General features: G+C 41.0%; 1 protein-coding gene across 3 annotated transcripts in view; it reads left to right on the forward strand.

Moving 5' to 3' along the window:
• Positions 1-12,388, forward strand: part of RNF217 (ring finger protein 217) — an 87,377-nt gene that overhangs the window by 29,773 nt on the left and 45,216 nt on the right. For all 3 annotated transcript variants that reach the window (XM_061623746.1, XM_061623745.1, XM_061623747.1), the window contains exon 2: positions 9,692-9,925. In XM_061623746.1, the coding sequence (XP_061479730.1) occupies positions 9,692-9,925 (234 nt within the window). The remainder of the gene's footprint in view (positions 1-9,691; positions 9,926-12,388) is intronic.

The raw sequence follows: 12,388 nt of genomic DNA on the forward strand, positions 1-12,388 counted from the left end.
GTTTTTCTGTCAGTGGCCAAAGGGGCAAAAATAACAAAATTACTTTTGAAACTACTCTACCCATTTACCTGTATATAAAGGGAGGCAATTGTAAGTGCCAACTAAATTTGTATGTAGTGCCTTGTGGGTAGAAATGTTTTCCTCCCCCCATACACTTTGACAGGGAAGAGATACCCATGAATTAGAAAGGTTGTAAGTAAAATGAAGGATTCTAGGAAATAAGTTATTTTGATGGTAGAGGAAGAATAGTTTGAGAAATAGTTATTGATGGTAATAAGAAAAGGGAAAAATGACAGGAAAAGGGAAAAATGACAGGAAACAACAAAATGTTGTATGTGGGTTTTTTTCTCTCTCTTCATCATTGTTGCTAGATTGTGGATTAGAACCTATACCTGTTTAAACTTTTGAACTTGAGTAATATATATATATATATATATATATATTTGGAAGTCAACAACAAAACTTCTTGAAGGTTCTTTCTTCCATAAGGAAAATAAAACCTCTTCTTGAGGTACTGGATCCCAGGTAATTGTTTTAAATTTGTCTGTGAAATGTATGATTTGCCCATTTCCTAGATAGGCAAAACTGAGGCCACCTTGCTGTTTAAACCTAATGTGATGCCCTCTTGTGACTAGGTAAATTCATTAGCAAAAGGGGACCAAAATGCAGAGCCTCCAGCCACAGTAATTGTCTACCTCATATTAGAATTCACATTGGGAATCAATATTACTTTGCTTCCAAAACAGAAACTCATCCCCAGTTGCTCTTTGACTGAAGATGGACCAGGACTTTCAACAGGAAAATGCTTTCCTCATTGTCATACCTTGTGCATATAAATCACACTATTACTAATGAACTTTTTTCTTTTAAAATGATGTTCACAATTATAACGCATGTTAGTGCATTTATTCCTTGACAGGCACTTAGAGCAACTGCTCTACATACAGGATGAGCACCATTGGAACACCCTGCTGATTTGGAACAGAACTTAATCTATTTGTGCCACTAACATCTCTTTGTTTTGCATTCATAGCAAGAGGTATAAATCCTTTTTCTCTGCTTTCCGTGGCTACTTTTCATGAGCAAGGCTCTACATAGCCAGAGGATGGGGAAACTCAGGAGTTTAGAATATGTTGTACTGTTGTGTGTTTTGTCTGTCTGTTGCAAAAACAATATTTTGGTTTTGTCCACTTTGATCAGAAGTCTCATCTGTGGCCATGGATGTTTTATTTTTATATTTTCCTTCCTGTACTGAAGTGTTTTCTCCCCAAGGAACATTTTCCTTTTGCGTGTGTATCACAGAAGATTTTTATTTTGAGACATTTTGGACTCGATCTTTGAAGTGCTCCAGGACCAGAACACGATATGCAACTGGCATGCTATTTTCCTGTATTGCTGCAATAACAGCATAGAGGCCTGCTTCATTCTACCTAACCACAGAACTATTTTTGGGCCTATTTTGGCCACCAACCTGAAACGGGCACCTTGTGCAAGTTTGCCATCTTTTCATACAGTCCTTTCTCTGCCTAGCATCAGCAAAAGACACACATGTTCAGTGGAAGCTGTAACTGAACATGAACAGGAACAGGATGAACTTTGTGCAAGCCATCCCACAGTGTGTTTATTTGTTTTATTTACTTGTTTTCTTTGTAATATTTCCATTGTAATATTGAATGTAACTGTTTATGCATTGTCCTTTAAGAATGTGTTGTTGTTATTGTTTTCCCTTCATAATTTATATGTTATGGCTGTTTTGTTCTTTAGATGTTTTTACTTTTCAAATCCTTCTGAGTGATTCTGTAATAGGGGTTTACTGAATTTGGCTACTTCAGATGTGAGGTTCATCAATGTGAAGTTTTGACCCATTTGTTTATTTTCTCACTCTGTCATTACAATGGCTATAGGTAACAATTAATGTGAATGGATGTCAACACCATAAGAATCTAGGAAGATGATAGTTTGGAATTCCATCAAGATTGCTTTTCTCTCAAAATGATTAATGTATCTTATGGCTTTTTCATGCTAAGAAATGAATTAAGTTCAACTGTTGTATATTCTGGACATGGGTGCATGTGCCTTAGAACATTTTGTGATTATGATGTTATTGATAAGTACTATACACAACCTATGCTAACATTTCAATAGATGCCTTTGTGGTATTAAGGAAATGGTAGGATGTGATTTTCCATTTAAAGTCCCTGTATGGATCATCCAGAGAATATTAGTTAATCCAGATTTGTTTCAACACCTCAAACCCATCACATTAGATTATGACCTAGCTGATCTTCAGACACTACTTTCTCATCCTATGTACAAAAACAATTAGAAGCAGTTAAACAAATGGGGGAGCAAGTACACTCTAGATAGCACATGATTGCCATACAGTCATTTACATTATAGATAAGCACTCACAGATATAGTAACATGGATGTATTTGGAATTCCCTGTTTGGCTGGGATAAGGATGCCAAAGAAGGTTTAACCCTTATAATGCACCCCATTGTGGTGATTTGAATTCTGATCTTTGTCTAATTAGCCCTTGTAATGTGTATCCATCTCATATGGCACAGTCACACCCTGGAAGTCAGTATTGGAGCCAGGGGGCAGAACGGTGCTTGCTAATATGTGAAAGGTCATCTGTGTACATCTGCCTTTCACATAAAAGGAGGGAGTGGTACGGCTTGGCTAACCCCGTTTTGGTTCAAGTGGAATCTAGGAGGTGCAAAAGCCAAGAGCTATAACTTCCACCCCAACTCACACATACCCCCACGGCTGGTAATGCGTTCCAGAGGTTTTGTGCATAGAAAAACAAGGGCAGAGTTAAACGCTGTCACATAAATGTTATCTTAATCCTTGGCGGATACACCCCCATCCACAGGGAATCCCATTGCTCGTTAGAAATAGCATTAGTTTTCCTTTTTTCTTGACTAGAAGCACGCATATCGGAAAATATATACAGACATAGGGGGTCTTCTTATATTGAGACCCCCCCACTGGCCTGGACTTTACAGGAGACAGGGACAACCAAAACAAGGAACACACACTTCACCACATGGATAAGTGGGAGTTCCCTTTGTTACTTAAGGAGTACAGTCTCCTTTGCTTCCTGCTACAGCTTAAAGGAGGTAGAGGAGGGCTGGGTGATAAGCGGTTTAGTAAGAGGTGAGGTCTGTGTGACCAATGATATACCCACTTGAAAATGGCAATTGGACTTTGAAGAATGGGACATAAAACAGTGGGTAAGGTAATATTACTGTTGAGATGGTAGCATTTGTTGCATTTGATTTTCCTTTGGTCACTGACTTGTTCTTTTCCTATGGGGCTTAACGGGTCGCCAAATGCCTGCTGGCCCTTGGTGGCTCTGTGAATTTTGGTCTAGCTGGCAGAAGATATTGTTTTATGTGATTATAGTAATAGTTTTTTTATTATTATTATTATTACTGGATGTTGTTACTTGCAATGTATTTCTAATGTTATTCAGTTAATGTCTATAGGTCTCTGAGTTTAGTTTTAGGGACCAAAACCAAGCAAATGGGCCATTCTAGTAGTATCAAAAGGTCCAGTCATACTTGACAGTTCCTTGGTCGATGTACTGAAAAGGAAGTTGAGCAGACTGACGCAAGATTGTGTTTTATGTTGTAATAGTTATAGTATTATTAATAGCTGTTTGTTGCTGTATACAATGCATCCCAAATTTAATCCAGCTTGCTTCCGCCTGCCTGCATAGGCTGATTTCTTCATTTTCCCGAAAGCCTCAATCTGCTATTCCAAATTTGATGCAATTGGCCTCAGTCTGTATAAACAAGCTCACACTGTCATTTTTCCGAAAACCACAACCAACTTACATGGAAATGGCTTTGAGACCGATTTGGCAACCCTAGCAAGGTAATACAGCTACCTGAGAGACTAGTTAGTCTCTCAGGGCTGAAAGGGGGGACTGTTGGGGTTAAATTGAAATCCCCAGTGCTTGCAAAACTATAATTCACTTGTCCTACCTAAACCAGCTTGGGCTTTATGGGAAATAGAACCAAAGTGGCCTTTATTTGACTTTTGATATAAAATGTCGGTTTATTTCCTGGTGACCTGACCCTTACCTACATTCCAGTGGCTCGCATAATAAAAGCCGGTTTAAGCTGGACACGTCCCTACTATGCATTTCTGTATCACATTTATGCTTATAACCTTGCTTATTGTTACTAATGTGCCTTGCATAGGAATGTCAAACGCTGTTCCAATGTCCCACAAACCTTGACTTGTAAAACTCCTTTGATATGTAAGCAAAGTAATATCATGTCTGTCTCCAGTTTAGGGGGCGCCCGGTTGCAGCTGGGCCTCCCCTCAATAGTTGCCTTTGTCTGCTCCTGCATAGTGCTTATCTCAAGGACATGCGAAATATGCAGACATAGAGTCTAAGAGATAGTCTTGATGTTTCCACTTTGTCCTTCCCCCTGTACCCCTTTACCTCCTTACATATGCCCCAAAGCTATGACAGTTAGCAATTGCTTCTTTTGTATTTTATGACGTGAACCCGATATTGTAAACTTCGGGGTAAGCCTATATAAACCCTTGAACACCAATAAACGAGGTTCCCATGCTGGCCTGCTTCGGCTTGTAAGTATTGGGTCCCCTTTGCAAAGGTTTTTGTCTCGTGTTACTTGATCTCTGATAGTGGGTTCATTTGCACTCAACTCCGCACTCTTCCCGGGTGTAATAAGCAAGTTGGGGTTGACAGGGCGACTTGCGTGTTGGGTTTGGACCTAACACAAGGAAGAGATGAAAGTTGTAGTCAGACATTGAGGGATTTAGGAAGTGGATTGAAGAGGCTTCAAAAGCCAGAGGAGCCAAGAGCTGACATCACTGGGCTAGAGCTGCGAGAGGTTTGTGGGAAAGAGCCTGCGACTCTGGAAGCAGCCTTCAGGAGAGTACCAAGTGCCTATGTTTCTCAACAATGGATGATGAACTAGGGGGAAGAGTGCAGCAAAAGTCCTGAGAGAACTCTGAGAAACTCTCAAAGAAGAGGCTGTGAATTGAAGACTGTAAATATAGTGCTCCGTGCCTAGTTGATGAGATTAACTGAGAAAGAGTGTTACAGAGAAATTAGCTTAGGTTTGGATAGCAGGAGGAACTGAAGCTCACATCTATCACTATCTTCTTGAGTGAACATATATTGTGTTTTTAAAGTAACAGCCTAATAGTGTATACATTCTTGTCTAAGGTAACTGTAACAAAGTAATGTTAACCACCTATTATTAAGTAACCATACATACATCGATTAATAGTAATACTTTACAATAAAATATATTGAACTGTGTTTTTACTTGTACTTCTTGCAGCTTTGTCCAACATTTAACCATAGCTACTGGTGGGTAAATTAAGGAAGATGAGTGGTACTGAGCTATGTGGTGGCAGTAGTAACAAAGAGTTAAGAAAAATAAGTAATAGGTGTAGCAGGAGAAACTAAAGCGTGAGATACTCCCAGAAATAATAAAGGACCGAGATGTTATCCACAATGAATGATTGTTACCCAAAGGAAATAAGTGAGAAATTGGGATTTTAAGCTGTAACTGCAAATAGAGCTGTAATTACAATGCAATGTCATGTCTACTCAAAATTAAAAGATAGCAGCAAAGACAGTTCTTGCTGTATCTAACCCAGGTTTAATTTTGTACACTAATGTTCTTTTCCCCCCGAATACATAAATGTGATGTTTCATTGTTACATGAGTTGTATAAACAGTAAGAGGTAATGATTTGTATGGGGTTTGTATTAGTGTAAGTATGGAAAGCAGAGAGAGGAGAGGGAGTGAGTTAGAATGTTGAGGAAAGCTGTGTGCTGATTGGTTGAGTGAATGGGGAATGGTGTGTTTATCTGTTGGTGCATGTTGTGAGCCCTGCCGGGTGGTGGTGGACAGACAGAGGGGCGAGACAAAGGAGGAGGACATATACTGGGACGAATCACTTGGGAAGGGAACAAGCAGCAGAATGGACCTAGAGGGTGCCCCAACCCCTGTCTTTAACACAACAGCCCCCACAACTCCAGGCCCCCCCTGAGGGAGCTCAACCTAATCCGTTAGACGCTTCCCAGCCGGGCAGACCTCCACCTCCCATACCTGAACTGACAGTTAGCAGCCCCCCTCTGTTGGAGGGGGAAGATGAGAGACTGGCCTAGGCTCCATCTTAACCCTGCACTCAAAGATGTTTGAGGCAAGAAATTCAACAGCTAAGGAGGAGTCTCTATTTGCGCATGCACTCCCAACCTACTTAAGCAGACTCAGAGGGGGCAAACAGTTGCTGAGTCAATGTCTTGGAGTTGCAAAGTCATGCTTAATTTGTGCCAGAGAGGGATGCTGAGTACCTAGAGAGAGCAGCAAGTTTCATGAGGCGCTCTGCACTGCAGCTGTCTATTACTTTAATAAAAAAAGAAAACACCACTGGTGAATTTGAGTCTCTCAACTTCAGCCAGGACAGTTTGACTCAACCACCACCTCCTCCAACCGACACCCCCATTATGGAAGAAATGGAAGCGAGCTGTGCACGTGGGAGGACTACCAGAGAGCCTTCGAGACCTTGTTAACAGAACTACAGAGCCTCCAAACCAAAACCCAGCCCCTTCAAACCGAGGACCAGACCTTGCACCTCCAAGTGACTCAGTTGGGGGCTCAGGTGAATACTATACAGCAGGGAGATGGCCCCGTCCAGCCCATGCCAGTGTCCTGAGTCAAGAAGCCGGTGAGGATGCCCACTTGCTATGGTGGCAAGCTAGAGCAGTTCACCATGTTCACAGCACAGTGTGAGCTCTACGTGTGAGTGCAGCAGTCAGAATTTCCTAATGACTCATTGAAGGCAGCCTTCATCATCAGCCCCCTAGAGGGAGAGGCTGCCCAATGGGCCACCCTGCTGTTGCTCTGGAACAACCCCATGTTGACTCGGTATACAAACTTCATAGAAGCCATGGCAGCGATATTTTGAGACCCCCAGCAGAAAGACACTGTGTCCCACCAACTGGGAATCCTGCGGCAGGGGAAAATCTCAGTTGGGACTACTAACACCTTTTGTATTCTGGCTCTGGAGACAGACTTTAACAAGTTCGGTTTAATATACCATAATGGCCTCAGCGGTGAGATCCTGGATGAGTTGGCGTGCACCCCACAGGCAAATACTTTCCCAGAGCTGCTCCAGATGTGCCTGCAGATAGACAGCTGACTTGAAGGTTGCTGAGGCGGCTTGAACCCTGCCTCTCATAGCTCTCCCCCGCACCCGTATCTCCCCCAGCATGGGAACCTCAATGCCAGAGGTGGAGCCCATGCAGATAGGGGTGCACGGCCACATCTGACAGAGGCGGAGAAAGAGAAGTGTCAGAAAGAAGGGCTGTGCCTATATTGCAGGAAGGTGGGGCACCTGGTTAAGACATGTCCCTCCAAATTGGAAAAGGCCCTGGTGCAGGAAAACTTCAAATCCCAGCTCTCATAGAGGTTCATGAGCTGGGATTGACTGTGAGTCAGCAACCTTAGGTTAAGCCTCTCCCATCAAAGTCCGCCTTACATCTGCCAGTCCACCTAGGCTTGCCATTGGGTTGAGACATCCAGGTGTTTGCCATGGTGGACTTGGGCGCATCCAGCAACTTTATGGACTTGGGTTTCACCAAGAAGCACAGTGTGCCAATCATCAAGCTTGAGGTACTGTTGTCCATAGAAACAATTAGATGGGTGGCCCCTGACATAGGGTATTGTGACTCAGGCCACGACTGAGTTACGAGTGGAGACATTGGGACCAGAGCTTGGAAGATTACTTTTAAAAAGTAATAAATTACAGTTACAATTACATGGCCCAAAAAGTAGTAATTACCATTACCGTTGCTCTGAAAGTAACTGATTACTTTACGTTTCCTCAAAAGTAATCACTACAATTACATTTCAGTTACTTTTTTAAAAAAACACCTACAAAGTGCTGGCCTTGGCTGCTGCACGTCTAAGTAGCCTAAAACAACATTAAAAATAAACACACACATACAGAGGTAGTAGAATAATTCTTTTTATCCATAAGATAGCAATGGTGATCTCTCCGCTGGTAACGGAGGTGGGAGGGAGGCAGAGGCCACTACTCAGATATTTGCATTTCAAACCAAGTGCAACCCCCCCCCCCAGCCAGCCAGCATAATCTCTCTCACTTAACCACCTCCCGGACCCTGCCCTGCCACCAACTAACCCAAGCAAACATTTTCCCCTGAGATGCAAAAAAGTTAAAATACTGCAAATGCAGCACAGTTGCCAGAGAGAGTGGCGGAGGCCACTTTGTGTGCCTAATGCAAACAGTATTCACATATACACACACACACAGAGGTTATCTTTGACCTCCACAGTTCTTTATCTCCATTCTGCTGCTGCCTCCTTCTTTATCCAAGGCTGATTGTTTTCCCACCCATGGGGTGAAAATAGGGATATTCCTCAGGATGGGTTAGTGCTACTGGTATAAACACTAAAATGGTTATATTAATGTCAAAGGCTTAAATACTTTTTCTCAGAAGAAGAAGAAAATGTGGTTGTTTGACCTGTTCTGATTACAGTAGTTATTGTGAGGTATAAATAATAAATAACCACAGCATAGGGAGCTGCCTTATGCAGAGTCTACATAGCTCAGTATTATCTACATCAGGTGTGGGGCACCTTTGGCCCTCCAGATGTTGTTTCACTACAACTCCATCAGCCCCAGCAAGCATGACTGATGGCAAGGAATGATGGAAATTGTCATTTAGCAACATCTGGAGGGCCAAAAATTCTCCATATCTGATGTAGACAATACTGAGCTACATAGACTAAACTTCAACTCCCATCGTCCCTTGCCATTGGCCATGCCTGCTAGGGCTGATGGGAGTTGTAGTTAAGCAACATCTGAAGGGCCAAAGGTTCCCCACACATTGTGAACATGGACTGGCCGTAGCTGCCCAGTTTTTTAGTTGCTGTAAGTCTTAATTATCTTTTGACATGCATATATTCCTTGCCATCTGAAATACTATGCCTGGTCTTGCATGAATGTAGTATTGCTAACCTAAGATCAATTGATCAAAGGCCTACAGCAACATAACTGGTTTACAACATATGAAACTTGAGTTCTTCACATGTTTTAGGTTTGGCTTTGGGAGAGAGCAGGGCTGTATGGCATGCAGAAATCCACCATGTTAAGCCTTTTGGAGTACGGTAATACAATTATGAGAAAAGCTTCACCTGTTGACGTTTTGTCAGACATCTTTATTACTTGCGTGTGGCCCCCATTTAAATTTCAGGCCCTCCATCTTCTGCAAAAGAGGATGAAAATTGTATATAACACACAGCATATGGGCCTTCTTTTGTATGTGAAGGCCAAATCAACATGATGAGCCCAGTGTACTGACACCCGTACCATTCATTGTATGGGAGCAGGATCTGTGTAAGGGATTTTCCATAACTGAGTGAAATAGATACTCATCTTGTTTGTGTTTATCCCACTCTAACTTATCTTGTATTTTGCATCTCCTGTAAAAGTTCAGTAAACTATTAATAACAAAAAAGCAGCTTCATAGATTGTATGCAATTAAAGTGTAAAGTCATGCAACACTCATTTCCTTATATACTTAACAGTTTTGGTATGATAATGTGTATACAGTTGTGATTTACATGTCCACATGTTTCTGATAACCACTCTTCTGTTTATGTGCAGGTGCAGGTGGGGCAAGCAGACATCCAGTGTCCAATAACAGAGTGCAGCGAACATCTGGATGAAACAACTGTTCTTTACAACTTGCCACATGATGACATCATCAAATATAAGTACTTCCTGGAACTTGGCCGTGTTAGCTCGAGCACCAAGCCATGCCCTCAATGCAAGCACTTTACAACCTTCAGAAAGAGAGGCCACTTTCCAACTCCTACCAAAATGGAGAACAAGTACAAAGTGAGCATGCTCACCAAAGCTATGGATTAGATGGCACAGCTGTGAGCAGCAAAAGTAGGCCAGGATATGGTGGGCATTAAATGGGCTTTCTACTCTTACTGGAACCTAATGTAAGCTGTGCTTTTAGAATACAAATCTATAGTTTCATACCCCTTATTAGTTAACTAATAAGTTATCTTACCAGAATAACTGGCCTGTTAACTTATTAGTTCCTTTGTTTATTGTCCTTTCTTGTTTATGTTGAACCATTCATGAAGTCTGAAATATTTCACTAAGTCTGGCAGTTCCTACATTCTGTTAAAGCATTAGGTGAAAGCCACCATACTTTTTAGTGAGTATTAAGTTGCGTGTGTCCACGGCTGAGCTTTCTGTAGATTTTAGCTATGCTGTTTGATAACTACATTGGAAGTTGACTTAGAAAGTCTTAAGGCCAGGCTTTTATTGATCACCTCACAAATTATGAGCTGTCCTGTCTTACAAGAATACTTTGATTCTCTTAAGGAGCAAAAGAGAAAAATAGTGAATATGTGTATGTAATGTGTACACCGGGGGTTTGGGTTTTTTTGAGCAAGTACTCCAAAATTATGCTCTGCCTAGTCTAACTAAATGCAAAAATTATTCTGTGACCTGCTGTTGCATACATAAAATTTCAGGTTCAAAGACTGGCATATCATTTAAAAGGAAAGTTGGCAATTACAGGAAAGGTCTCTGCTTGAGGAGACCTCTGCAGGAGAATTGCTTCCAGTAGGGTAGCTCATCTATAGGATTTGTTACTAGAGTCATTATGAAAGGTTGTATAAATATTACAGTATACAAATATTATTTGGAAACAGCTTTTCAGTGAGCCATTATGTTAGGGAAGAATTTAGACTTGGAAACATTTAATATGTGTTACTCCCAGAATAACTTCAGTTATATTATTAGTTACAGACAGAATTCATGGCTACTTTCATTGATTTTAGAATTTGCTATTGTGGGTACCTGGTTGCTCACAGGACGTAATAACTGCAAACAGATTGTTTAAAGGTATATTAATGTGGAATATTTGGCTGGGTTATTTGCTAGCTTGTTTCCATATTTGTGGCTTTCTGTAACGGAGTGTGTCTTGAGAGGCCCTGCCTGGGAAAATACAGTGTTCAAGAGTCGTGATTTATAAAATTGCCATTTTGTTGACTGATCAAAATTCATTTTTATCGAGTGAGATCAGATGTCTTGCTAGTGGACCCAACTGGTCTTACCCTTCATCTCCGTCCTGCAGTCCCCCATGCCCCCCATCTATTCCACCCCCCAACCATCCAGAACAAATTTTGGGGGCACAGGAAAGGGAAGCCCCATTTGTACAAACAGAAGTCTGTTATGCAGGACCCATAATGGGTTATCCCCCATTATAACTGCTTACATAGGCAAGGAGTATTCACATCTTACTTCCATTAATATCTAAACACGGGAGTAGAAACTTGGGTGATGATAATAATTGCATCAGTCCTATTCAAGTAACTAGTATTGGGGTGAAATTTATATGAACAATGTGATTAAATGTTGCAGAACATATGCTAAAATCCTGCTTCTTTGAAAGTAGTAAGAAAGTCTTTGTGGCTACAAAGCTAAGGGGAAAATGAATAAGCTCTTTGCCAAAGTTTGTCAGTGATACGGATTTTTTTTATTTCCATGTTAATCCCTAGCAAATAGGGCTTATAAACTACAAACCACTATATGTTCATTATTCAATAATTGGAGGTAAGTCATTGACCTTACCATTTTGCAGATATAGAACTGAGGCTGCCATTGGTCACCCATCAAATTCATGGCTGAGCAGATTTGAGTGCAGTGTTTCTAAGTTGATCTAGTGCATAACACTGACTCTGTTCTAATTCCTTTGAATATTCATTCTCGATTCCATTTCCAAATTACATTCTGCTGTTTTAGTACTTCTAAGCTTACATCAATGTAGGGAGCAGAGTAATTTGAAATTGGGGACTGATGGAATAAGATTAAAGCACCTTCTGTAATTGGATAGCGTGAAGGTATTTAATGCTTTGCCGAATTTATAATTCTATGGGTTGAATTCAGGCGTAGTCATGATTAGAGCAGAGCCTTAAAATCAATGGGACTTAAGTTATAATGATTAACTTATGACCCATTGATTTTAAGTCCCACTGATTTCAGTGGAAAACATAACTAGGTCTGGAGCCAATCTTTTCTATTACTTTTGAATGATTTAAACCAGAAGCAATGTGTGAATCTCTCCTTCTTTTTATTTATTTATATGATTTATATCCCACCTTTCAGGCATGCAGTGGGGATAGCATATAAAATCATAAAACAATCCTTATTCTGCACACTCCTATGCTTTCGAATAAATACCTAGGATGTTTTATCATGACTGGATTGGAGCGTCCTTAGCAGTGCCAAGTTTTTGTACTATGTCTATAGCTTCACTTTCAGATGTTATTACGATTATTA

The sequence above is a fragment of the Rhineura floridana genome, chromosome 4 (assembly GCF_030035675.1).
Source record: "Rhineura floridana isolate rRhiFlo1 chromosome 4, rRhiFlo1.hap2, whole genome shotgun sequence".
NCBI classification, from domain to species: domain Eukaryota; kingdom Metazoa; phylum Chordata; class Lepidosauria; order Squamata; family Rhineuridae; genus Rhineura; species Rhineura floridana.